At 40.5% G+C, this 25,091-nt stretch overlaps 2 protein-coding genes across 4 annotated transcripts in view; both read left to right on the top strand.

The window, feature by feature from the left end:
* The window catches only part of MGAT4D (MGAT4 family member D), a 51,395-nt gene extending 33,318 nt beyond the window's left edge, over window positions 1-18,077 (top strand). For 2 of the 3 annotated variants that reach the window (XM_060278612.2, XM_060278613.2), the window contains exons 11-15: window positions 1,550-1,743; window positions 8,911-8,989; window positions 10,674-10,752; window positions 12,968-13,080; window positions 14,773-18,077. In XM_060278612.2, coding sequence (XP_060134595.1) covers window positions 1,550-1,743; window positions 8,911-8,989; window positions 10,674-10,752; window positions 12,968-13,080; window positions 14,773-14,823 — 516 coding nt within the window. In that variant the 3' untranslated portion in view covers window positions 14,824-18,077. The remainder of the gene's footprint in view (window positions 1-1,549; window positions 1,744-8,910; window positions 8,990-10,673; window positions 10,753-12,967; window positions 13,081-14,772) is intronic. The other variant, XM_088661101.1, reaches the window with a different exon arrangement.
* A 6,162-nt stretch (window positions 18,078-24,239) lies between these two features.
* Window positions 24,240-25,091, top strand: part of CLGN (calmegin) — a 38,017-nt gene continuing 37,165 nt past the window's right edge. The window contains exon 1 of the mRNA XM_035112363.3: window positions 24,240-24,322. The gene's annotated coding sequence lies outside the window, so the exon portion shown is untranslated. The remainder of the gene's footprint in view (window positions 24,323-25,091) is intronic.

The raw sequence follows: 25,091 nt of genomic DNA on the forward strand, positions 1-25,091 counted from the left end.
CAGCTGCAAGTGACAGCTCCATGGAGCCAAGAAATAGCCTTACAGGGTATTTTCAGAGCTACACAGAGCTGACATTTTCAGCAGGGGGTTATGGGTCTGGCCCAACAATCAATAGCTGCATGTGTTTTATAGTTTGAGAGTTTGCTCTGAACTGGTTGCCCTAGCCTTCTGTTTCTCCCACCCATTGCCCTGCCTTGCCCAAGGTAAGAATTATTTTCCTGAGGAAGTGGGGTAGATGAAATTGGTAGGGAGGGTAGAGAGGAATTTTGCTACTCAAGTGTTCAAGATTTTGACTTTTCTGTAATAGCATCACGACCATGGAACACCGTCCCTAGAGGGTGTTGTACACTACTGTACTTTGGAATCCATCTATATGAAAGGTAGTTTGGAAATTTTATATATATATATATATATATATATATATATATATATATATATATATAATTGAATGGTTGATTGTTCAACCTGAGAAGCTCAATTAATTTCAGGGCTAAGCAGCTGAGTGCAGTTTGCCCATCCCTAATGGTCATAGAACTATGGGTCACTGTTTCTTCTTTAGAGATGAATGAATACCTCTTGTTTTTATACCCCACCCTGCAAAGTGGCTGAAATTTTGGGCTAGTTTGCATGCAGGCGAAGTTTCTTTCAAAAAATGGTGCATAAAACGTAAAGATTTATTTAGATGATCTATGTATGTATGACATGCACAGAATGGGAGTGAGATTATAGCAGCAGGTTTCATTCTCAGGGCTGGCCCAAAACATTTTGCTTCCTGAGTTGGAGCACTACATTTGTCCAAAGTCAAGGTGCATAATAACCAAGAGTGGCTATGTTATTTTGGAACTGGAGGCAACAAAATCTCACATGCATCTTTTTGAATAAAATTACCACAATAAATTAAGTAACTTGGAATTACCTGCTCTTTCATACTCCCCAAATCAGCTGCCCGAGGTAGCCATCTCACTCTGCCAGATGGTAGGGCTGGCTCTGCAACACTCAGCCTAACTTTTTTCAGTTAGGCTATCGTAGCACATTCCATTTCACTGTGAGAGCCATCCAGAGCTGCATGCTTGTACACCTGCTCAGTCTGCTAACTGTTGATGGGCAACTCTAAGGCTTCTGCTCTCTCTTCTTATGGTTCTATATTTTTATATCAGATTTGCAGCAGGTGATCATTCAAATAGAAAACTATCCAGACAGCCTTTCAAATAAAGGACTGTCCCATATGAAATAGGTGGACATGTGGCTTTCTTTCTGCGCCTGAGGTTCACCACCGCAGTCTAGTAAATGCATTTATGTTGATACCTGGATCTTGCTCCTCTCCTACATGAATACCCTGTTCTTGCACTGGTTGTTTGAAAAGAGTTATAGTTTACACTTCATTAGTGACTGCCACTGATGTTATTTGCAAAATGTTCAGTGATGCATCCATGACTATAATTTACAACACATTTAAATTATAAAGATTATGGTTGTCTTTGCCATTCATTTTGTTGATAACTTTGTATTTCACTCTCTTTATATGAAAATATACATTTATGTCTTACAGGATAGAGACTTTGGCAAAAATGCATTTATTACAGCACATGTCAACCCAGCTGCAGAAGTGACAACAAGTCTAAAAGCATTCCAGCACTATACCCTAGAAAAAGCTTATAAAGGAATAGAATATTTCTGGGCTTTTGCTCCTGTGGCTGGAGATTATATTCTGTTCAGCTTTTCGCAGCCAATAAAAATACAAAGGTAGGTATTACAATGCAAGAACATTTCCTCTAATTTGTTTCTCATCCAAATTGCCCTCCCCAAGCTCTTTAATCTCTCCCATGGGTGAAAAAGCTGGACATTGGGATGTGAGAGAAATTCAGTTCAGTTTGCATTTACAGTCTAATCTACCTATTCTGCATTTCCTGAAACAATATGCAAACCAAGACACATTTTTATGAATTTTGCAATGAATTTATCTGTTGTGACGTGGGGTTCGTGATTTCAGCTCTCTTGATATAATATGCTGGAGACAGTTCTCTAATAACACAATCACCTTCTCAATCCAGCCCACGGACGGTCCAGGAATCAGCGTGTTTTTACATGAATAGAATGTGTCCTTTTATTTAAAATGCATCTCTGGGTTATTTGTGGGGCATAGAAATTTGTTCATATTTTTTTTCAAAATATAGTCCGGCCCACCACATGGTCTGAGGGACGGTGGACCGGCCCACGGCTGAAAAAGGTTGCTGACCCCTGGTCTGGAGCCCCACAAGTCCCTCTCTCACCACAAGGAAAAGGAAGATTCCACTCTGCTTTTTCTCCCAAGGCCAAACTGAAACAGATGAAATTCTGCCCCCCAAGGAGGTCAAATGGGAATTTTGCCACAGGTTTTAATAGATCCAGGGCTCCCCCCCCAGCCAAAAAAAATAGCTCAAGGCTTCTGGTTCCCAGTTTTCTATTTTAAAGTCTCTGGGCTGTACACAAAGTATGTTTCTAGCAACGCTGCTTTGGGGGAAATAACCGTGATTTAAACGCTTATCGATCACAGTTCGGAAAGTAGCTGTTTATGCATATCAATAAGCTTATCACTCTTCCCTATAGCACCTGTAACCAAAACGTTGTTTGCCCCCCCCCATGATTAAAAAAAATACAATACGACCTTGAGAGAGCTAAAACGCCTGCTTTATTATTATTATTATTATTCAGCAACAGAATTTTGCCAATGCAGAGGCTTAAAAGGGGCAGCTGTCTAAACGGTAGGCAAAAGCAACCACACATAACACACTCTAAGAACATGATGTCACATACAAAAGGGTGGATGTGCAAATCACCCCAACACACACACACACACACACACACACACACACACACTCCAGATTCCTCCTTTTTTGCACACAATATACAGCACTGCACAGGGAGGAAAAAGAGATGCAAGATAAGCACTATGATCTACTTTCAGAATTAAAATCTGGCAGTGATCTACCCCTGTTTTTGGGGGGGAGGAGAGCTCTGTTTTTTTAAATTTTAAAAAGTTCTTTATTCCAATTATTAAAACATTACATAACGAATGAAAATATAACATAATATAACATGAAAACATAATGAAAACATAATGAAAACATAACATAAACATAACTTAACATAACACAACTCAAATAACTCATGTAACATAAATATAAATATAAATATAACAAAAATATAACAAAAACATAACAAAAAATCTAACCAAATATAATAAACATAACATAAGAAAGGCAAAATCTAAGAAACCCATAACCTCAAAATTATAACAGGCAAGCCTAGAAAAGCTGAAAACTAAATAACCAGAAAAAAAGAAAAATTAAACTAAAAATTAAAATTAGAATTAAAATACTTCCGATTGTTGACTAACCACTTACCCTTCTCTTCTCTTTTAGCTTGATTTCTTCTTCAATTGTTTTTTAGACCACCTGGTATAGGTGCATCTTCTTCGCCTATCTAGTACAATTCACTCTTTATACATTCTTTAATTTAAGCAAATCACCAAATCTGATCTTATCCCTTCTTTTTAAAAATAAACCTCTAATAATTTCCATTCATTTTGAATTTCTTGTTTAGTAATATTTCTTATCGCCGCTGTCATCTTAGCCAAATTCATGTATTCTACCATTTTAATTTTCCAATCCTCTACCGTTGGTACCCCGTCCCCTTTCCATTTTTGCGCAATGAGCGTCCGTGCTGCGGCACCCCCGTACAATAATGTATTTCTTCTATCCTTGGGTATCTTATCAGGGATCATACTTAGCAGAAACAATTCAGGTGTTTTTTCAAATGTTATCTTTAGCATGCTTTTTAATTTTTCATATATTCTATTCCAAAATTCTTGTACTTTTTTACACTGCCACCAACAATGCATATATGTCCCTATTTTATCTTTACATTTCCAGCACTTGTTAGATCCCACTTTATAGATTTTCTTTAATTTTGGGGGGGTTAAATGCCATCTGTAGGCCATTTTCATTATATTTTCCTTAATTGCTGTGCATGCTGTAATCTTATGCTCTCTACCCATAATTTGTCCCATTGCACGCTATAAATTGTTCTCCCTGTCTTGCGCCCATTTTATCATAGTACATTTAACTTCTTCATCTTTCAAACTCCACTCCAATAGATATTTATACAAATTTGCCAATTGTTTCCCCCCTTTTTCAATTAACAATTCTTGTAATTTTGACTCCTTATCTTGGAACCCAATTTCTTTATGTTTATTAAATATGCTTTGAATTTGGTTACATTGCAACCAGCTTACACAATCACCTTTTACCTGATTATATGTTTTCAATACATATTGTCCGTTCTTCTTTACTATCAACTCTTGATACGTTATCCATTTTTCTTTCTTTGCCCCACCGCTCAAGGCCGTCATTTCAAATGGTGATATCCACCAGGGTACTTTTGGTTCGAGGATCATTTATATTCCTTCCATATCTTAAATAATGAATTTTAATAACGTGGTCCGTAAATTCTTTATACCTTTTTTCTTTATCGTTCATGAGATATGTATGCCATCCATAACTGTACCTGAATCCCTCTATATCCAGCAATTCTTTATCCTCCAATACAATCCATTCCCTAACCCAACACAGGTTTGCTGCCGCATAATATATTTTTAGATCGGGTACCCCCCACCCCTATCTTTACTGTCTGTTAATAATCTATATTGAATTTTTTTATTCCCCCAAATAAATTTACTTAATTCTCTCCTCCAATTTTCGAATACTTCTTTTTCCCCTATAATAGGTAGCATTTGGAACAAAAACAGGAATTTAGGTAAAATTGACATTTTTATAGCTGCAATCCTTCCCATCATTGACAAATTTAGATTTGCCCATCTATCCAGATCCTTTTTAGCTTGTTTCCACATGTTTACATAATTATTTTCATATAAATTTATATTATTTATTGTTACTACTATTCCCAAATATTTTAAACTTTTTACTATTTCCCACCCCGCTTCTAATTCCAGTTCCTCTCATTCTTTTCCTCTTACATTTTTTATAATCATTTTGGTCTTTTCCTTATTTATTTTAAATCCAGCTACCTCTCCATACTTTTTCAATTTGATTTTAAGATTTGATTTTAATTTTTGGGGTCCTCCAATATCAACATAATATCATCCGTGAATGCTCTGATTTTAAATGTACTATTTTTAATTGATAAACCTATAAATTCTTTATTTTCCTTTATATCCATTTTTAAATATTATATTGATAAAATAAACAAAAGAGGGGATAATGGGCATCCCTGTCGTGTCCCTTTTCGTATTTCGAATTGCTCTGATGTCTCGCAATTTATCATTAATTTTGCCGACTGCTTCTTATAAATCACATTTATCCCTTTCATGAAATTCCCTTCGATTCCAATTTTCTCCATTGCTTTTTTTCATGAAATCCCAAGCCAGATTGTCAAATGCTTTTTCAGCGTCCAAAAAGATAAATGCCACCTTCTGGCTTGGGTTCCAATCTAGATATTCGATTGCATTCAAAAGAATCCTCATATTATTGGCCATCTTCCTTTTTGGCAAAAAGCCTTGTTGCTCCGTTCCAATTATTCTATTCAAAATTCCTTTTAGTCTTTCTGCTAGGATTGTGGCAAAAATCTTATAATCAGTATTTAAGAGAGATATGGGTCTGAAATTCCCCACCAGATCTTTCTTTACATCACTTTTTGGAATAAGGACTATGGATGCCTGTTGCCAAGATTCAGGGAATTCTCCCTTCTCCAAACTTTCATTGATTAATTTTTGATAAATTCCCATTAATTCTTCTTTAAATATCTTATAATGTTGACTTGAAAGCCCATCTGGGCCTGGGGATTTTCCCTGTTTTAATTTATTTATGGCTCCTATAATTTCTTGCTGTGTTATCTGTTTATTTAATGCTTTTTTTCTCTCCTCCTTTAATTTGGTCAAATTATGATTCTCAAAATGCTTCTCTAATTTCCTTTTACTTATTTCTTCCTTCTTATATAAATTCCTATAATGTTTTATGAAACATTTTTGTATATCTTCTCCTTTTGTCCAATTTTTATCCCCCTCTCTAATATTTGTAATCAATCTGTTTTCTTGTTTTTTCCTTAACTGCCAAGCTAACAATCGTCCAACCCCCCCCCCCCGATTCAAATGTTTTTTGTTTTGCCCATTTTATTTTATTTTCCAATTCATTACCAATCAATATAGACAACTTTTTTTGGAGAATTTTGATCTGCTTTGCCACTTTTATATCCTTTGGATTTTTCCCTAATTCTTTTTCTTTTACCTCAATTTCCTTTTCAATCCTATTCACATTTTCTCTCCTCTTCCTGTTAATTCTGCTTTTCTGCTGTATATAGATACCTCTTATGAAAGCCTTGCTCGCCTCCCAAACTGTTGTTATATCCACACCTTCTTCATATTTATTTGGAAAATTTCTTTTAACAATTTTCTAACCTTTGAAACAAACATTTCACCATTCAATATTCTCTTATCTAATCTCCACCTTCCTATTTTCCTATCCTTATCCTTCAGCTTTACCATTACTGGGTTGTGATCCGTTATAGATTTTGCTAATATATCACACTTTGTTACCTTTATTAATAATTTTGCGGATAGCCACATCATGTCTATCCTCGCCGCCGATTTTTTTGAATCTGAATAGTGGGTATTTCTTTTTTCACTGGGATTATTTAACCTCCAACTATCTTTTAGCTCAAAATTATGTACTATATGCCAAAAATCCCTTGGTAATTCCCTCTTATTTTTCTTCCCTTTGCCTGTTCTATCAAGATTTGAATCTGTTACCCTATTGAAATCTACCACCAAAATAATTTCTTCCTCCTCTATTGTACCTCCCATTTGATCCCCCAGTCTTTTGAAAAAAATTGATTTACCTCCATTGGGTGCATAAATATTGATTACAACCAAATTACCTCCTGGCAAATACAATCTAGTACCCACTACTCTTCCCTCCTCATCCTGGAATTTTTTTTTCTTGCTCTGATGGTCTTCCTAACATATGTGGCTACTCCTCTCTTCTTTTTCTTGTCCAAGGACACATAAACTTCTCCCAACTTTTGGTTTCCCAACACTTGTCCATGCTTTCTAGATACATGTGTTTCCTGGAGGAATACCACATCCCACGACCCTTTTTTCAAAATATGTTCTATCTTGTTCCTCTTAACCTTATTATTTAGGCCATTCACGTTCCACAAAAAGATATTAATATTCATGTCTTTAATATTAAAAAATTAAATCAATATTTCTCTATAACACAAGCTTGGGAAAAGAAAGCAAATGGTATATCTTGGAATTCCAATTATTAATTCCATATAATGTATAACATATACATTAACATATACATATAAAGGCCAAAAAAAAACCCCCAGCAGCTAGAGACTTTCGCTTATTTAAAGATTAAATCTGGTGACCCTACTATCTCACAATCTCAATCAAGCTTAACCCTCAATTTGCCCTGTTTTTTAGGGGTTCGGGTCAAAATTGTTTAGCCTTTTTAGAGAGAGGGAGTGCCCCATTTTAAGCCCTGTTTTATTGGGGTTCAGGGAGGAAAGTTAGTTCCGTTTTGGGGGTGTTCTGGGAAAATTTAAGGGAGGGGATTAGTCACTCACCAAAAGATCGCTGTGGAAGCAATCTGCCTCACAGCAAGCTTCCGTGCCAGTGATCAGGAGAAAATGCAGGGAGGGGAGAGGGACCGGGGCCAGGTGCTCTTGCCTCTTAGGCAAAAGCAAAGGAAAAGGAGACCACAAACCTCCCAGGGATCAACCAATTGCTGCCCAGCCGAGGCAGGGCAAAGGAGGAGGCTGCTTTTGGGGGGTGAGGGGAGAGAGGGAGGTCAAGGCTTGCTCGCTTGCTCACTCAGCCGGGGAAGATGGTGCCTTTGAGTAACACTGCATGGACATGCTCAACCAGTTCCTGTGGGTGATTGCGGGGTTACTGGCAGCTGTTGGGAAGCTAGTTCTCTAGTAACACTTCTTTATTAAAGCAAACAAGACTAAGCTCTGAGGAGAGGAAAGCTACATTTATAGGGACAGACGGGGGACTAGCTAGAAAGGCATACATTTTGGAGGGAACAATATCAGGCAATCACAGTGCTGCCTTTTGGAGGAAACCAATAAGACAGAGGATCCAAATACAGCAGCTTAAATGAACCAATAGTAGCTGTACCTTCTGGAACCAAAAGGCAGTTACTTTACCCTAATGCAAATACATACAATAGTAATACAGATATAAAATCCTTTGACTCAATACACAATATTATCGAACAAAATAATGAGTAAAAAAATTACATATTGTAGGCAAAGTGTGCACAATGATGCATATACTAGTGAAAACCAGATAGTGAATGCCAGATGGGTGGGGTATAAATAATAATAAAAAAGAAAAGAAGATAATATACAAAAAATCATTGTATTAGTTGGAGTTGCTTGCAAAATGTGTATACGTATTATGCAAAAATTGCACGAAACGTGTCTATTAGGAGAAATTTGCACTCCAGTGTTAATACACTTTCATGAGGATTAAAACAAATTTTGCAAGCTGATGTGGAAATGTGGAGAACTGAACTTAAGTCTGAGAACCTGAAATTGACTCATTCAACCATCCCTATTTGAGAAGAACATCTTTGATGGAGAAAGAAGTAATCTGTATCCCATCACTCCTCTGATTGAATTTACAGCTCTCTGCACCTTATTTGTATTTTTAAAGAAGAATACAATGCATTGGCAGAGTGTTATCTGCCATGTAATGTCCACTTCCACACTCAGTCTGTTTATGCTCTTTCTTCCATCTGTAAAATATTCCCATAGAACATTAAATGGAAGACCTATCATAAAATAACTATAAGTTAAATATTTAATGCATTATTAAATTTGCCCCAATAATGTGTTTTGCAGGTACCTTTTTAGAAGTGGAAATAGCATACATCCAGGAGATATAATAACTGATGCTACTGTAGAAGTTTTACCCAGTGCTGTAAGTACCTCAGCTCTCCCACAAATAGAAAGCATTTCAAATCTTATTATTACTATTAGGGAGAAGTCTTGCTCTTTTCTTAATATTCTTGGCCAGCAGTCATAACCTGTCAGGATGTTACCATCTCAACCTCATATGGGACAGTTTTGTGAAAATTCTGCTTGGAGAGAAGCATCTCTCCTATTTTATCTCATTCAGGCACTGCTTCTGATCTGACTTCAGCATGTGGTGGCAGAATGTGCTTGACTGCCATGGCCTTTGGCAGCACTGCAGAAGTAAACCATGGCTGCCATAGTGCAAAAAAACAATAATTAGTTAATCTGTTATTGGAGCAGAGAGTAGGCTTTGAGGATCGGTAGTGTATGTCTTACAGGCACAGGCACTTATATATATATTGCTCTGATAACACCTTGTGAGTTTGATCACCTAAAAAAAGTGGGGAGAAATGAAAGTTGGGCCTGCCTTGTAAATTTTCCTCCTGCAGATCCTTTGACTAGCAATCTTTTATTTGTTGTAGCCCAGGGATGGGAGACCTGTGACCCTGCAGGTACTGTTGGACTCCAACTTGGGAAAGAGTCATAGCTCAGTGATAAAGCACCTGCCTTGCAAGCAGAAGGTTCCCGATTCAATCCCTGATGGCATCTCCAGGCAGGGCTGGGAGAGACTCTTGCCTGGAATCCTGGAGAGGCAATGACAGTCAGTGTAGACACTATTGAGCTAGAAGGACCAATTTCTGCTTCCTACATTCCTAACTCCTGTCAGCCTCAAGGAGCATGACCAATGCTCAGAGATGATGGGAGTAGTGGCCCAGAAACGTTTGGAAGACCACGTGTTTCCTATACTGTTGTAGTCAACTGAGGTAATTGGCCCATGAAGTGTTCAGTGTTTCCATTGTGTTGTACACAACTGAGAACCCAGCAAATTATGCAACATATTGCAAATTGATAGGCAATTTACTGACTGTTGCCAGAAATGTACTCACCAGAGCTTGGAAGGAAAGCAAATCTCTGGGTTTAATACATTGTGCTTTGAAACAATAGTGAACAAACTGGTATAGTATAAATGAATATGGGAAGGTAAGCTGTCAGCCAAAACTTTTATGCAACTAAGAATCCCTTGATTAATTACAGTGGTACCTCTACTTACGAATTTAATGCGTTCCGAACACACATTTGTAAGTCGAAAAAAATGTAAGTCAAATCCCATAGGAATGCATTGGGAGAAAAAATTCGTAAGTCGAAGCAACCCTATCTAAAAATTCGTAAGTAGAAAAAATCCTATATAAACTGCATCCAAGATGGCGGACAGAGCTCCATTTGTAAGTAGAAAAATTCGTAAGTAGAGTTATTTGTAAGTAGAGGTACCACTGTATTGGAATACCATTTATTTCTCTGATTTGAAAATTGTCCTTAAACATGTAAAAACTGAGAGAAGGAAAACACTCAAAAGAGTATATGACAGTATATAGTGAATAACTTTGCCCAGGGAAAGTTAAAATATGTTAACAGCATACATAGTTGTTACAAACTAATTTAAAACTGGAATTGATTAGTTGGATATCATGGGTTATCACATGGGTAGCACTATTGGCTAGGGAGATTTGCAAAAGGGAAATGTGCACAAGAAGGCTCTGCTTTCCTTTTGGAAAACAAGTTAGGATTTTCTTTCTTTTTATTTGTTGCAGGAGATAGACTTACCGCCTGGAGGAGCCAATTCAGGGAATTTTAAAATCGTAAAAACTCAGGATGGATATTTTCGAATAGGTAAAAATATATATTCTAAGATGGTTTCAGCTTGGTTTTTATATTCTTCTAAACTGCAGCACAGCTTAATTTTTTGCAATAATTTAGGGGGTGGGATCCAAAAGTTGTACTCCTTTCACGACAATGTTGCATGAGAAAGTTGAAATACTTTATTTTAATACCGATTAGAATGTGATTGTGCTTATGTAGCCAAAACCACACTACCCCATTCAAGAAAGAGGTATTAGCAGCTGGGGGGTAGGGCTAAGGGTGGGCACCAAAACAGCTCATCAGAGCAGGAAGACAGGAAGAAGAAATGGGGGAAAGACATGGAGATAAGGAAGAAGAGAAGGAAGGAAGGAAGGAAGGAAGGAAGGAAGGAAGGAAGGAAGGAAGGAAGGAAGGAAGGAAGGAAGGAAGGAAGGAAGGGGGGATATACAGTAAAAGGTTGAAGGTCTCAAGAAAGCAACACAACACAAGAGAAGAAAGGGGTAGCAAGATTGTGTTTAGTGTTGGAACATTAGGGGGGCCTGATGTGTGAATGCTACTGCCCTGCCACCCAGTGACTGCATGGCAGAGACAGAATTTCATCTCACTTATTGCATAGCCTACTCTGGTCTATATGACAAAGTCATGTCAAGTGTGCATTACTGTGCAAGTGTGCACATCGCTTCAGTCTAACTTCTAACCATAATGGTCTGTTCTCCTATCAGTGTCCTTAGCATGTTTGGCTGTGGGCTGCACCTATGGTAAAGAACATGGCCTCATCAAAGAAAGGGTGTGGCCTCATCCCAGCCTGTAAAAGGCTATCTTTGGGGGACTGAAAATTGCATCTACTCGTGACTTTGCCTTAGTCGAAAGAGATAAATTAGGGGCACCTGATTTTCTCTGATACCTGCTCCACCCTGTAAGCTTTCGTTCTGTGTCATATATCATTCTGTTCTGGAAGGTCCCTCCACCCTCAGGAGCACCTTTGTTGAGGAGCAGGGATACAAAGAGCCCATTTGGGTTGAGGGGATTGTTGAAACTTGGATGTCCTAATTGTTGAAAATTGCATGTGCCAAAGCACTTTCCACAAAGGCAAAGCCACCACTGGCTACAACCTGGAGCAAGGAAATAACACCTTTTTTTCAAACTGCTATGCAGGATCATGAATTGGAAACAAAAGTCACAGGTTTGCATTGCACAGTTTTAACATTACAAAGATATGCACAAAGTTTCTATTTTAATATGATAGTATACTCACTTAATCCGGGACACGGGTAGCACTGTGGGTTAAACCACAGAGCCTAGAGCTTGTCGATCAGATGGTCAGCGGTTCGAATCCCCGTGACGGGGTGAGCTCCCGTTGCTCGGTCCCAGCTCCTGCCAACCTAGCAATTTGAAAGCACGTCAAAGTGCAAGTAGATAAATAGGTACCGCTACAGTGGGAAGGTGTTACAGAAGGTGCGTTGTGACTACTCTAGAGTAACGATTCTCCACACCGTTGCCTTTTCATGCTTTTATTATGTGCAGGCTATTTACAGTGTTAGAGCTGTACAGGATACATGTTTTCAGTCTCACACAGAACCCTGGAATGGAGATTCCCGCGTTTTCTTCCAACATAAGAGATTCCAAATCTCCTCCCCCGTTTCCGGCGGCGTAATTCCGGAACCGGAGGGAGGCAGGCTCTCCTTTCCATGTTTTCCTTCTCCCCCTCTTCCCTCTCTCTCTCTCCCTGTCTACCTCACAGCAGAGGCTCCGCCATCCTGCCGGAGCCCTGTCCCCTACTTCCTCCTTCCCCACTGGACTCTTCCCCTTCGCCGCTGACGCTGGTGCTGGGGGAGGAGCTACTACTCCTCAGGATGGGAGGGGGGCTTCTGTACCCTTTGTCCCTTACAGAAGGTATACAGCGTTTCCGTGTGCTGCTCTGGTTCGCCAGAAGCGGCTTAGTCATGCTGGCCACATGACCTGAAAGCTGTATGCTGGCTCCCTCAGCCAATAATGCGAGATGAGCATGCAATCCCAGAGTAGTTATGACTGGACCTAATGGTCAGGGGTCCCTTTACCTTTTTATACCCACTTCATTGATGTCCCATTAAGACGTAAAAAAATGCAATATTAATTTATTTAACTTTGTACCTTATTTGATGTAATATAATGTAAATATAAAATAAGATTATTATTTTTTTTACTATTCTGGGAAAACAAGTTTATTACAGCATATACCAAAAATAATGTTTTCATTCACATATAGGCACATTCAAAAATGGAATAGCAGATGGCACCGTCAACCCAAACTTAGGAAATATAAAAGCTCTTCGTTTATCTATCCATTCTAGTTCTCCTACGTGGTTGTTACTGAGTGAGGTAAGCATGTAGGAATAAAGAACTAGTCAAAAGATAATTAACAGAGCACTCCTAAGCTCAGATCTGTTAGTTGGAAGGGGTTAAGATGGAGCAGAAATACCCCTCTGCCAGGGGAGAGGAGCTCTGATGACGAGGCACCTGTGCCTGCAAAGCCTCAGTACAACTACAAATAATTCAGCAGTTATAATTTACTGTCAGTGGTGTTTCCACAGTTGGTAGGTTCTGAAATGGGGCATTCTAGGGACAGTGTCGTGTCAGAGGCCGCCTAGGGATCATGAGAGCCAAAGACCCTCAGTTCCCCCTAGAAACCCAGGATTGCACCCATTAACTGTGCAAACATGGAGGTGGCATAGGTTTCTTTGAATTGCTCATATTGAGCAGGGATTGAAGAGACGAAAGTAAAGCCCCAGTTGCTGAGTACATAGAGGGGAGGAGCGGGTGGGACCATGCAGGTAGGCTCCATCACCCCACCTGCTGAAGTCCTTGAAAACCCAGCTATTTGGCAAGCAACTGCACCGGGCAGTCCATTGACAGCAACTGAAAGAGTCTGAAGCCATCAAAGCAGCCATCCATGGGCGTAGCCGGGGGGCATGGAGAGCTGCCCCCCAATCAATAAAAATACATAGCAAGCTGAGGTTCTGCCGCTCCTAACAAAAGGCCTGCCCCTCCCAAATCCTGGCTACCCCCACACAGCCATCTCCCTAACTGAGCATAGTTCATTCTCCCCACCCCCCGCACCGATCAAAACCAATGAGGTGAATTTAGCAAATGGGGAAAAAAGAAAAGGGGGGGGGGAATCACCACCAGTTTCTCTGACCAGCTCCTAGCTGCCAAGTCTCCCGCTTTTCGTGGGAAACCCCCGTATTTTGTTACCATTTCCCGCTGTCATCCCGAATTGATTAATATCCCATTGGCGGCCATGTCCCGGCTCCTGGCTGGACATGCGTAGAAGCGACTTCCGGTGCCGCTCTGCCCATGTCTGGGTACTGGAAATCGGGCAGTGCCGGCACCGGAAGTCGCTTCTATGCATGTCTGGACATGCGGACAAGTGACTTCTGCTGCCGCGCCACTGCTGATCCCGGATTTTTCAATCCGGGAGTTGGAGGGTATGGACCAGCCTTAAACCATCAGAGCTTTGGAAATAGCATAACATTTGCCAGTTCAGTTCCCTCCTATATTAGAATTGCTCTTTAAGCACTCTCATATGTAAGTCCAAGTGCAATAGTTTGCAAGAAGGCCTTTTATGTCAGGTGTAGGAGAAGAGCCTTTGCAATTAATGAGTTTAGAAGTGTGGAGACATTTTAGAATTTTCCTGTTTTCCCATTCAGTAGCATTCTGAATTAGTAAATGGAAGATTGCATAAAAGGGAGATGGTTGTGCGCTTTCCATTTTTAAAAATTCCACATGCCATTTAGCTGGGAAATGTCTTCCAAAGTACTTCCAAAGCTTTGGTTTTACTGTTAATTCTTCTGGTGTTTTATTTTGCAACATCTTCTGACAGAATTGTTGATACTGATTGGTCTGTAATATTTGACCTACCGGTACAGAATTCTACCTACAGAATATCTTACTGAGAGATTTGGAGGAAACAACTGCAAATTATGTAAAGATGTTATAAGCAAACAAACGAAGATAAATGTTCTCAGTATTCCATAAATGTTGACCAATAAATTCTCATCTCTTTTTATGTAGATATTCATAATGATGCAGTTGGACGAGAATAAGAAAAAAATACTTCTTTGAGAATATGAAAATCTTGAATGCTACATGGAAACAAGGCCATCTAGTGGTAGCAGCAAAACTGTCAACTATAAAATGTAATCTCCTTCCTAACACTGTACAGTGTAGTAAGAGAGGGGATAATGCTACATTAAATCTTTTTCTTTCTTTTTTTGAAATACTGATAATATATTACCAACAGGCCCTTTGTAAATAAAAATACTTTCAATAGCTTAAACAAATAAGGATGCAGTCCTATCCACACATTCAGGGTATTAAAAACCCATAGGATTGCACTGTAAATACCACATGTTAATTTATTGTACAGTAGATTAGCAATACACCTTTTTTTTTAAAAAACAACAACAACCCATAGGCCATGATATTGCCAAAACGACATACCTTTAAAGTCCTATTACAGCTGAAGGATTTTTTTTTTAAAAAAATCTTTATTTATTTGATCCCTTTTATCCCTAGCAAGTAGCTCAGGTAATGGAACTGGAATTCTTTAACTTTATCTTCACAGCAGCCCTTTGATGTAAGAGATGCAGTGACCCAAAGCAACCCAGTTTCCTTCCTAACTAAAGCCCTCCCAAATGGACTGTATGTGATGTGGAAGTTTCATAATCAGATCTCCCAACATTTTTATTTATTTTTTCATTACAGCAGTCACATCTGGGAAGGAGGCACTCAAAGACAGATTGAAGCAGTAGTCCTGGGAGAGGGTTTTTCAGCTTTTTCCTCTGCTGTTTTCCTAGTCTGAATTGCCTGAAAGGAGCTACTGTTTACCCCACAAAGGGCTTGGGTGGGGGGAAGTAAATTATCAGATTATTATTTAAAGTGCTCCTTTTTCCGTGCAAAATGCCCTTTCCCCTTGTTTCCCATCACCAGGCTTTTCCCTCCAGAGCTCTGTGCATGCACAACCTAAGGCAAATGTAGCCCCATGCTACATTTTACTTGTTGATGTTGGTGTGGTGTGATAGGGTGCTGAGTTACATCTATCTGATGTTCTATCAGGGCGATAGGGGTGTGGCTGCTGTCAACATGGGACAGCTTTTTCCAATATATTTTCCACACCTAACGCAAGTCAGTGGGAGGGAAATTTCCTGTGCCTGATCAGGGACTGGGGTGTGGCCTTGCTTGGGGGTGGGGCATAGGATTTGCCATCAGTGTGCACTTCTTCTATATCCCATCCACATCTTAACCCTGTTTAGTGTTGCTCAATGCCAGGGCTTCCCCGAATAAAACATTGATGATTTGCAATTTGATTGTGAATGAGGGAACAGGTTTGGCATGTAACCTTGGGATGATGGGCTAGGCCCTATGCTAGCCCAGCTGTGTCCGCCCAGGTTCTTGGCGCAGCACCATTCCAGATGAGAGAGGGTGAGGCAGCACATGGGAATTTTAATTGTCCATAAGAATTCAATCACCTTCATCAGCAGACCGATCCACAGGATGGTTCATGGTGTTGGGCCAGAAATACAGAACCAGGATGTTGCTAGTGTGCCCTCCACCGTGCTGCTCTACAACCTCCCTAACCAAGTTGGCAGCAGAAGCCTCGGGTGCAGTGTTGGAGAACCCCTTCACAATAGCATTTGGGGATTTCAGTATCCATGCTGAAACTGCCTCATATCTGTCAACCATGGAGCTGTCTCAGTATATCAATGCCCCAAGCTATGTGGCTGGACATGCCCTCGGCCTTGTCATTGCCATAGAGTGGATTAGTAATATTTTGCTGATTGGAGGGCCCACTGTGAGTCTGTTATCATGGACAGACCATTCTCTGGTGAGTTTTGGGCTGAATGCAGCTATTCTGCAAGGGTGGGGGACCCACCAAGTTGGTCTCCATCAGGAGAATGATGGAGTCCTGAATGCTCTGGAAGATTTTCAAGCTGATATGACTAGTGGTCCCATCAAGGTTCTTGCCTCACTGATTACTTGGATCTGTTCCAGTTTGGCATTAGGTTTGGTCATGGCACCAAAACTGTCTTGGTCACTCTAGTTGATTATATTTGTTAGGAAAGAGATGGGGGGGGCAAATGTGACCCCCCTCGTTCTCCTTGATCTCTTGACAGCTGTCAATACTGCTGATTATGGTATTCTTCTGGAGCCTTTTAGAAAGATGGAGGTTCACTCTTACCTCCAGGGCCATTTCCAGAAAGGCATGGAAGACTACTGTTCAGTGTCATGGGATTGTCCTGTCATGCTCTGCAGGGTTCCATCTTGTACCCTATGTCAATTCACATTTATATGAAGCCCCTGGGAGCTGTCATCAGGTGTTTGGAATGAAGTGTCATCAATATGCGGATGACATCCAGTTCTCTCTCTCTCTCTCTCTCTCTCTCTCTCTCTCTCTCTGTTGCATCTGAATCTGAAGGCAGTGGTGGGCTGCATTTGGCCAGTAAACTGAAGCTGAATCCTGAAAAGACAGGTCTCAACTAATCCCCATTTTTAAAATAGCTGCACTGGTTGCCAGTTCATTTCTAGGCCCAATTCAAGGTGCTCATGTTAGTCTTTAAAGCTCTAAATAACTCAGGCCCCAAATACCCCAAAGGCCCCCTCCTCTCCTGCACACTCTCTCAAGTGTTAATATCAGCAGAAGGGAACTCCTTGGTTGTTCTACCACCCTCAGAAACGCTGGTGGCAGCAGTCCAAGACAGGGTATTCTCTGTGGCAGCCCCTAAGCTGTGGAACTCCCTTGCCACAGAGATGCACCAGGTACCTCCATTTTGCATTTTTTGTGAATACTGATAAGCTTTTTTACCCTGGCTTTTGACACCCGCTGTATATGTATATTTGGACTTACCCTATTTCTGTGGCTGACAGTTGTTCTAAATTTTCTTTAATATTGTGTTTTAATTGCTGTAAGCCACCCTGCGACCTTAGGGTGGGTAATAAATTTAATATGATTATTAAGATCATTACTGGTAGAACAGCTCTGCTGGCCAAGTGTTCCACCAGTGTTATTGTCATGCCAGCAATGCAGCTGGTATTGCACTGGTGCCCTGGTTCTTCTGCCAAATCCTAAAGCTCCTCAGTCAACATAATTCCAGAGTAGGATTGCCCCCTTTGAAGTTTTTTTAAAAACAAGTTTGAATACCTTGATGTTTTTATTTCATATGAAGATTCACTAGAACTTTTGTATTTTCACTGTGGTTGCATACGATATGGCAAAAGATGAAATCATTCACTCTTGTGCCTTGCATCTATGCTGAATCATATGTCCACGACTCAGAAAAGGTTTAAAATAAAATGAAAAACTGAAGAAATTCTGTAAACACACACACAACCAAGTGCCTTTATAGTCTGCAATGTGTTTAATTCAACTCTGAATATATTACTCAGGAATAACTTTTTATACAGTACATATGCAAAACTTAGCAAAGTTATCACCTCATAACTGGTCCTTTGTGGGCAATTGGTGGGCAACTAACCAAAAACCATTTTAAAAACACAGTCACTTAACACTGAATCAAGAGATTAATAAAATATTAAAAACAGATAACCACAAATCAAGACTAAACAAGACACATAGCAAAAATAATCAGGAAAATTGTCCATTAAATATCAGGAGCCTGATCCAGCTCCCAGAACAACCTCCCACGCCCCTGCCACCACCAAGTCCACAGATTATGGCAGTGGTGACAAAAGAAAAAGTAGATAGAATAATGGGGTTGGCACCTTGATTGGGATACAAATTCTCCCCTCCCTGGTCATCAAATGATCATTTGATTAGTAGAGGATGCAGTTGGCCCCTTAGCTGTTCTTCACTGATCAGTTAAGAAGGGAGGCTATGTGCTTGCCTATGTGTGTCCTGTTTGTTTGTGTGTCCTGTTTGTTTGTTTGTTTGTTTGTGTGTGTGTGTGTGCACATGAGTGTGTCAGATGACCACACTGACTTTGGCCTACCTTCACTGCTGGCATTTGGTAACCCTGAGAGTTGGCTAAGGGTGAATGCAGCCATCCATCAAAAAAAGAGTTAAATACCCCTATAATAAAATTACAGAAGAATAAAACTTCTTTCATCTGATAACAAAGTTGGTGCCGGTCAAGTATCCCTAGGCAGAGCATCCTAGAGCTCGGAGACCTCATTGTACAACAGGGTGTTGTGTTGTCTTGCAAACCGGCTCCTCTGGGCAATGGCTGTGTGCACCTTCCCATTAGCTTTGCATCCAGTATATTCTCTCTGCTGATTTGGGAAGTGGTATACATACTACATTAGCCACAATCCTCTGTAGTTTGTTTTTTTAATAAAATATTGTGTTTTGATGTGTTCCCCCCCCCCAAACCAGTTTCAATTTGAATTGAGAACAAGAATAAACTGCCTGCATTTTAAGTTGGTAAGGAATACACAGCCTGTGCCTTAGGACTTCATAGGCTGTCACCAGCATTTTTTAGACTTCTAGTCTCCTCCCACCTCCAGGAAAAGGCATCCTTGCAGGAGAGTTTGAGGATAGCATATCTTAAACATACCTGTAGAGCAAGGTACCCCCATTCTCTTGGGCTGATGGGTCCGCCTAGATGCCCTTACTTAAACCCACTCGATAATGTTCCAGAACTGTTATGCATTTGGGGTTATTCAGAGTTTAGAAAAGCTTTAAAGAGAAATGGCAGCTCATAAGGTTAAAAAAAAGGTTAAAATACTTCTAACTTTTCTAGTAAGATGTACAGTGTTGTTACTGTGTTGAGCTGCAGGGATGTGAGTTTTCTAGAAAATTTTGAACTGGAAATAAGCATTTGAAATTGTTCAGTTTGTACTGGATATAATTTAGCATGATTATTTTACAAGTATCTATTAAGCACAGCTAAAAACTTTGAAACTGGCAAGTTTGCATAATATTGTATTTGCATTTGGCATCGATTCATTGTTTCTAATGAACTTATGAAACGGAAAATTGGCTGTGAAAAAATAAAGCACGGGGGGGGGTAGAAATTAATTCCACATCTCTGTGAACTGGTACTATCACTTTATATATTGATAAATTAAGATTTTTAAAAAAAATATTTTAATTGGAAGCTTCAGTATTGGATTACTACAATGTATCTGGGACTTGCATTTGCTGCAGAAATGGTAGTTAGTGAAAAATGCTGCAGCCTGATTGCTGGCAGGAGATCCTACCCGCATATTACACCTCGGCTCAAAAGATATGCCAAGCTTGCCAATTGGCTACCAGGTCAAATTCAGCGTTTTACTATTAGTATTTAAAACCCTTAACAGCTTAGAATCAGTTGCCTAAAAGGATTGCCTCATCCCATTATGTGTCAGTTCAACAGCTTTGATCTACGGAGCTTGCATTTTTTACAAATGCTGTATGATAATAGTTCCACATTTGTTGGGAGCTGATCATTCAGTATGGCAACAGCTATGCTTTGGAATTCCCTGACTGCTAACATTAGGCAGATACCCTGATTAGACTGTTATTTATTTATTTATTTAAATGACCCTATCCAGATCTGTATTAAATATTTTATTTCAATTTTTGCTGATTTTTATCTGTGTATTATTTATAATTATTTTATAGTGTTGATATGCAGAACAGATTAGAGATATTTTGATTAAGTGGTTTATAATGTTTCTAAATAAATAAAACAAATTTGCACACTGTGTAAGATTAGTTCTATGCTTTGTTGGAGAGTTACATTCAGTGCAACAACACACCTTCCTTTCCCTCTTTATCACAAGTCCTGCATGGCGGAAGTGTTGTTGTTTTTTAAAAGGAAATCCAAAACGAAAATATTGTAAGCAACTAATGCAAAAGGAACTGCTTCATGACATATAATCTGGCACAGCGCAAACAAATGGTCATTAAACACATGGAGTGGAGGCAAGGATGGAGCATGTAAAGCTCTGGAGACCATGAAGCTAACTCTCTGTGGTGTGTAGATGGGGAGATACAGATTCTTGCTATTGAGGTTGCACAAGGACATTCCTTTCTCTACCCACAGTGGCAAGTGAGTAGTTTTTCCATAGCAACTTACTCCATGGTTACACTGTAGTGCTATACGGATGAGGATGTTGAATGGAACGATACACTAGCTAAAAATAAGGGGAAGGCAATTTTACTGGTGCTCCATGGGCAGCAGGGGAAGCCCTCATTTCCTCCGAGTTCATTTGGAGTGTGTTATTATGCACACCACACTTCAGATGATAAGCTTAAGGCACAGAAATACAGGATTTAATTTCCTTTGGATGGGAGAGCACTAGAGACATATGGTGTTTTTAAAAAAACATTTTATCAAAAAAATACACAAGCAGAAGTTAGTAGAGGCAAATGCGCTCTTTAGGCAGACAGCACAGCTACTAATACTGCATCAGGTTCCCAAATAAAGCAACTGCATCTTTCATGTATTAGTCAACTTATAAAGCTTGCTCCAAACAGTAGCTGTCTCTTTGGTTCTCCCCAAAATTTACCTCACATCACAAAGCCTATAATTTCAAAGAAACATTAAGGTTCTTTTGTTAAAGAACCTTCAGGTGACATTTTAGGGTGAAAAAAAGTATCATTTGATGAACCCGTTTGCTATAATAATGACAGTCCAAATTGAAAACATAGGAGGAAGTATGCATAGCAGCCTGCAAATTTGATTATGGCAATTCATGTTAAAATCTTGGGTTTTAAATGCTACATTCTTGTTCTTGATTTCACAATGCAATAACAATGTGAGCTGGTCCACTAAAGATTACAAAATCAAAATCCAGGAGCAAAATTTTTTTCCCCTATGGAGCAATTTTAGACGCCACTAGTTTAATAAATTGGTTTGAATACACTTTTATTTACATTTTGGTATATAAAGCACACAAAACATTTATGGGTGTGAGGGTACCAGGAAGCAGTCTTATATAAGTATGCATGTGGTTCTGATAGATTATCATATGATATTAATTCTATAATATATTTTTACTAATGCCCTTTTGAGTATTGACCACTATTTTAAGCCAAAATTGCAATTTATTTCAAACACAAACACAGTCTAATTTATAACTGCAAGAATACAAACTCCATATTACTTTTTATAGAGGCTATTTCTCCATACATATATAGAATGCAATTATCTCTGTAATATTGTAAAACGTATTGGGTTTCCCCCAAAAAACAAGTCTATATTACTATTTTGTTAGCAATATAAACTCTTATATTCTACTTAAAGCATTTCAATACTGTATAATCTCCATTGCTACCATCATTTTTATCATTCTCACATTAACCTTCTTGAGTGTTGTTTGCATTTGAAAACTCATTTTTATTATATTCATCACAAACAAAGGTATAAAATGGCCATGATTTTCTGCAGTAATGCATTTCATACATTGTTTTACATGCAGTGAGTCGCTTTTCTAAAAGTGCTGGAGAATAAGTGCCCCTCCAGAATTGTGGCCTTTTGCAGGTGTGTTCTGCAGCATGTCATTAATACAAGAACAGTCCATTAGTGGTAGATTTATATTGGATGGTCTACAACTAATTCCGATTTATTAGTTCTGTGATTCTTTGCCAACTTTATAGCATTATTGTAGTCTGGAGAGGCACCCTTGCTCAATACCTTAACAAAAGTGGGGCGAAACAATAACCAACCGGGTTATTTATGGTATAATTTCAGCAGGAAGCTTCAGGGCATGCACTGACTGGAACCAAAGCAGTAAGTCTGCCCCATTGCAGGCAGAAACAGGATGGAAAGCGATATCACTACCCCAATACCATCTTGAGCACAAATAATAAAAGATACAGAATAAAAAGGACATCTAAAAATGCAAAGTAAATCATGGGAAAATAAGGCCATCTATGGCTACTAGTTATGATGGCTACATACTGTATTATCTCCAGTAGCAGAGGGGAGATGCCTCAGAATGCCTGTTGCTGTGAAGAACTGTAGAAGATTACTATTGTATTCGTGTCCTGCTTATGGATTTCCTAAAGACGTATGATTGTTCACTGTTGCAACAGAATGCTGGACTACATGGGCTGTTGGTCTGTCTGATCCAGTAGGGATCTTCTTAGGTTTCTGATTCATAGGTTTCCCAGTTGGAGATCCTTAAGCAATCTCTGCAGACAAAAGGCCTTGTGTTGGTACAGTTCAGTTTAAGGTGTGACAACAGGCAACATACATGATTAAAGAATTAAGGCTTGATCAGTGCAAAATAAGCTACTGGTAGGTAACTAGAAACCAATTTCAGTCTTTTGTTCTAATTTATCCCACTAAAAAGGATTAATGAAGACTTCAGCAGCAAATAAAAAAAATGAAAAGGCTTTTGGCACATTAAAACACCAAGACTGCACTCTCAGTCCCAGTTACCTGGTAGCAAGTCTCGCTGAATTAAATTGGGCCGGCTTTGAGTATAGATGTGCCACATCCACACCATATATTTAGAGCACATGGCTTCCCCCGCAGAGAATCCTGACAACTATAATTTCCCCCTCAGTGTGGTGTAGTGGTTAAGAGCGGTAGACTCGTAATCTGGTGAACTGGGTTCATGTCTCCGCTCCTCCACATGCAGCTGCTGGGTGACCTTGGGCTAGTCACACTTCTCTGAAGTCTCTCAGCCCCACTCACCTCACAGAGTGTTTGTTGTGGGAAAGGAAGGGAAAGGAGAATGTTAGCCGCTTTGAGACTCCTTCGGGCAGTGATAAAGCGGGATATCAAATCCAAACTCTTCTTCTCTTCTTCTCACAGTCACAATTCACAACACCCTTAACAAAATACAGTTCCCATGATTCTTTCAGGGAAGCCATGTGGTTTAAATGGCTGTAACACGCTTTTATAGGTCAGAATCCATCAGATGCATGAAGTATATACTTACAGTTTAGGGCAGGGATGGGAGGACAAGGAGCGGAGAGAATATGCAAAAAACAGGTAGGCAATACAGTAGTTATATAAAAGCAAAAGACTTACAGTGACAATTGACATGGATGTGTTGGCAGTACCAATGTTAACATAGGTAGGCTGACAGAACAGATGAACAGTCCACGTATGGCATAATATATGTTAGCCAAGGTGTCCCGAAATTCTTTGCTGTTTTGCTACAATAGACATATAATAATAGGCAGATATTAATAGGCATATAATAAGACTCCCTCTGAAAATTGCCATAGCATGATGCGTTCCCACGCTGATCTTTCACTACATCGCACGTGTCAAGAGACACCAGCTCTTTCTAGCAAGAGCTGTGATTGGCACAGAGCAGGCGCTTCATCAGGACCCTTCACTAAACAAGGGGAATGACGAGAGCTGTGATTGGAGGAGGCCGCACGTGTTGCGTTCTCTAAGCAAAGAACGGCGAGCTGATCCGCTCTCGGGTTAGCGCTGCCGGGAATGAAACTCTCCGCCGCGATTGGCTTCGAACCATCCGAGCGCCGGCGCCCGATTGGTCGCGGCAGCGGTGCGGCGCGCGTCGAAGCACCTGCTTCTTCGATGCCTTCTGGTTCGGGGAGAGAGGCGCATGCGCGCGCGGCAGTTGAGGTGATGCGCTCTGGCAGGCGGCCGGGCTTTTTGCTGGGGAGAGATTCTGACGGGACCGTGCTTCGCGGACGGTAACGGCTGCATGGCCTTTCCGGGGGTCGTAGGTGGGGGGGGAGCCCTGCGCACGGTTCCGTGCCTTGGCGAGGGTCCCGAAGCCGCGAGCGACGGGAAGGCGGGTGCGGGTTTCCTCAGAAAGCCCTTCGCAGAAGCGGCTTCCTCCATCCTTCTCTCTCCCCCCATCCCTCCGCCTTCGGGCTCAGCCGTTATTCTGCCGTTGGCGTTTGAAGGCTGCGAGGCTTCGGCGCGAGCCGGCTGTGCTCTCTTCCGCGTGAAGAGAGGCGGGAGGAGGAGGAGGAGGCATCTTTCCGCTCGGCCTCGTCTCGCATCCCCGTCAGCCCCATGGCCGCAGGGCGGTGCGGAGTCGCCCCTTCTCCCGGCGGCAGCGCTGCCTCCGTTGGGGACGGGCCTTCTGGGGGGAGACGCAGAGATCAACACCAATTAAGCCTTTGGTAGCTGGGGAGAAGGACGCCCGGGTGGCGGCGGAGGCAGCTGCTTGCTGCTGCTGCAGCAGCAATAGCATCAGCGGAGGCTTCGCAGGCAGGACAACCCGAGGTCTCCATAATTACCTGCCTGAAGCGGGTGAAATTGTTGCTAATTGTAGCTTCAGCGCCTCATTTCTACTTGTTTGTTTGGTATCATCAAGCAGCCAAGAAGTCCTAAACAAATGGTGGATCCTAAACAAATGGTGGCAGCAGGTCCCACAGATGGCAGACCTGCTTTGGGGCACTGGAGAGATGCACTGTGACGATTTAGCCAGTGGTGGGTCAGTGTTGGTTTGGA

This window comes from Zootoca vivipara, chromosome Z1 (assembly GCF_965207765.1).
Source record: "Zootoca vivipara chromosome Z1, rZooViv2.hap1.1, whole genome shotgun sequence".
NCBI classification, from domain to species: Eukaryota; Metazoa; Chordata; class Lepidosauria; order Squamata; family Lacertidae; genus Zootoca; species Zootoca vivipara.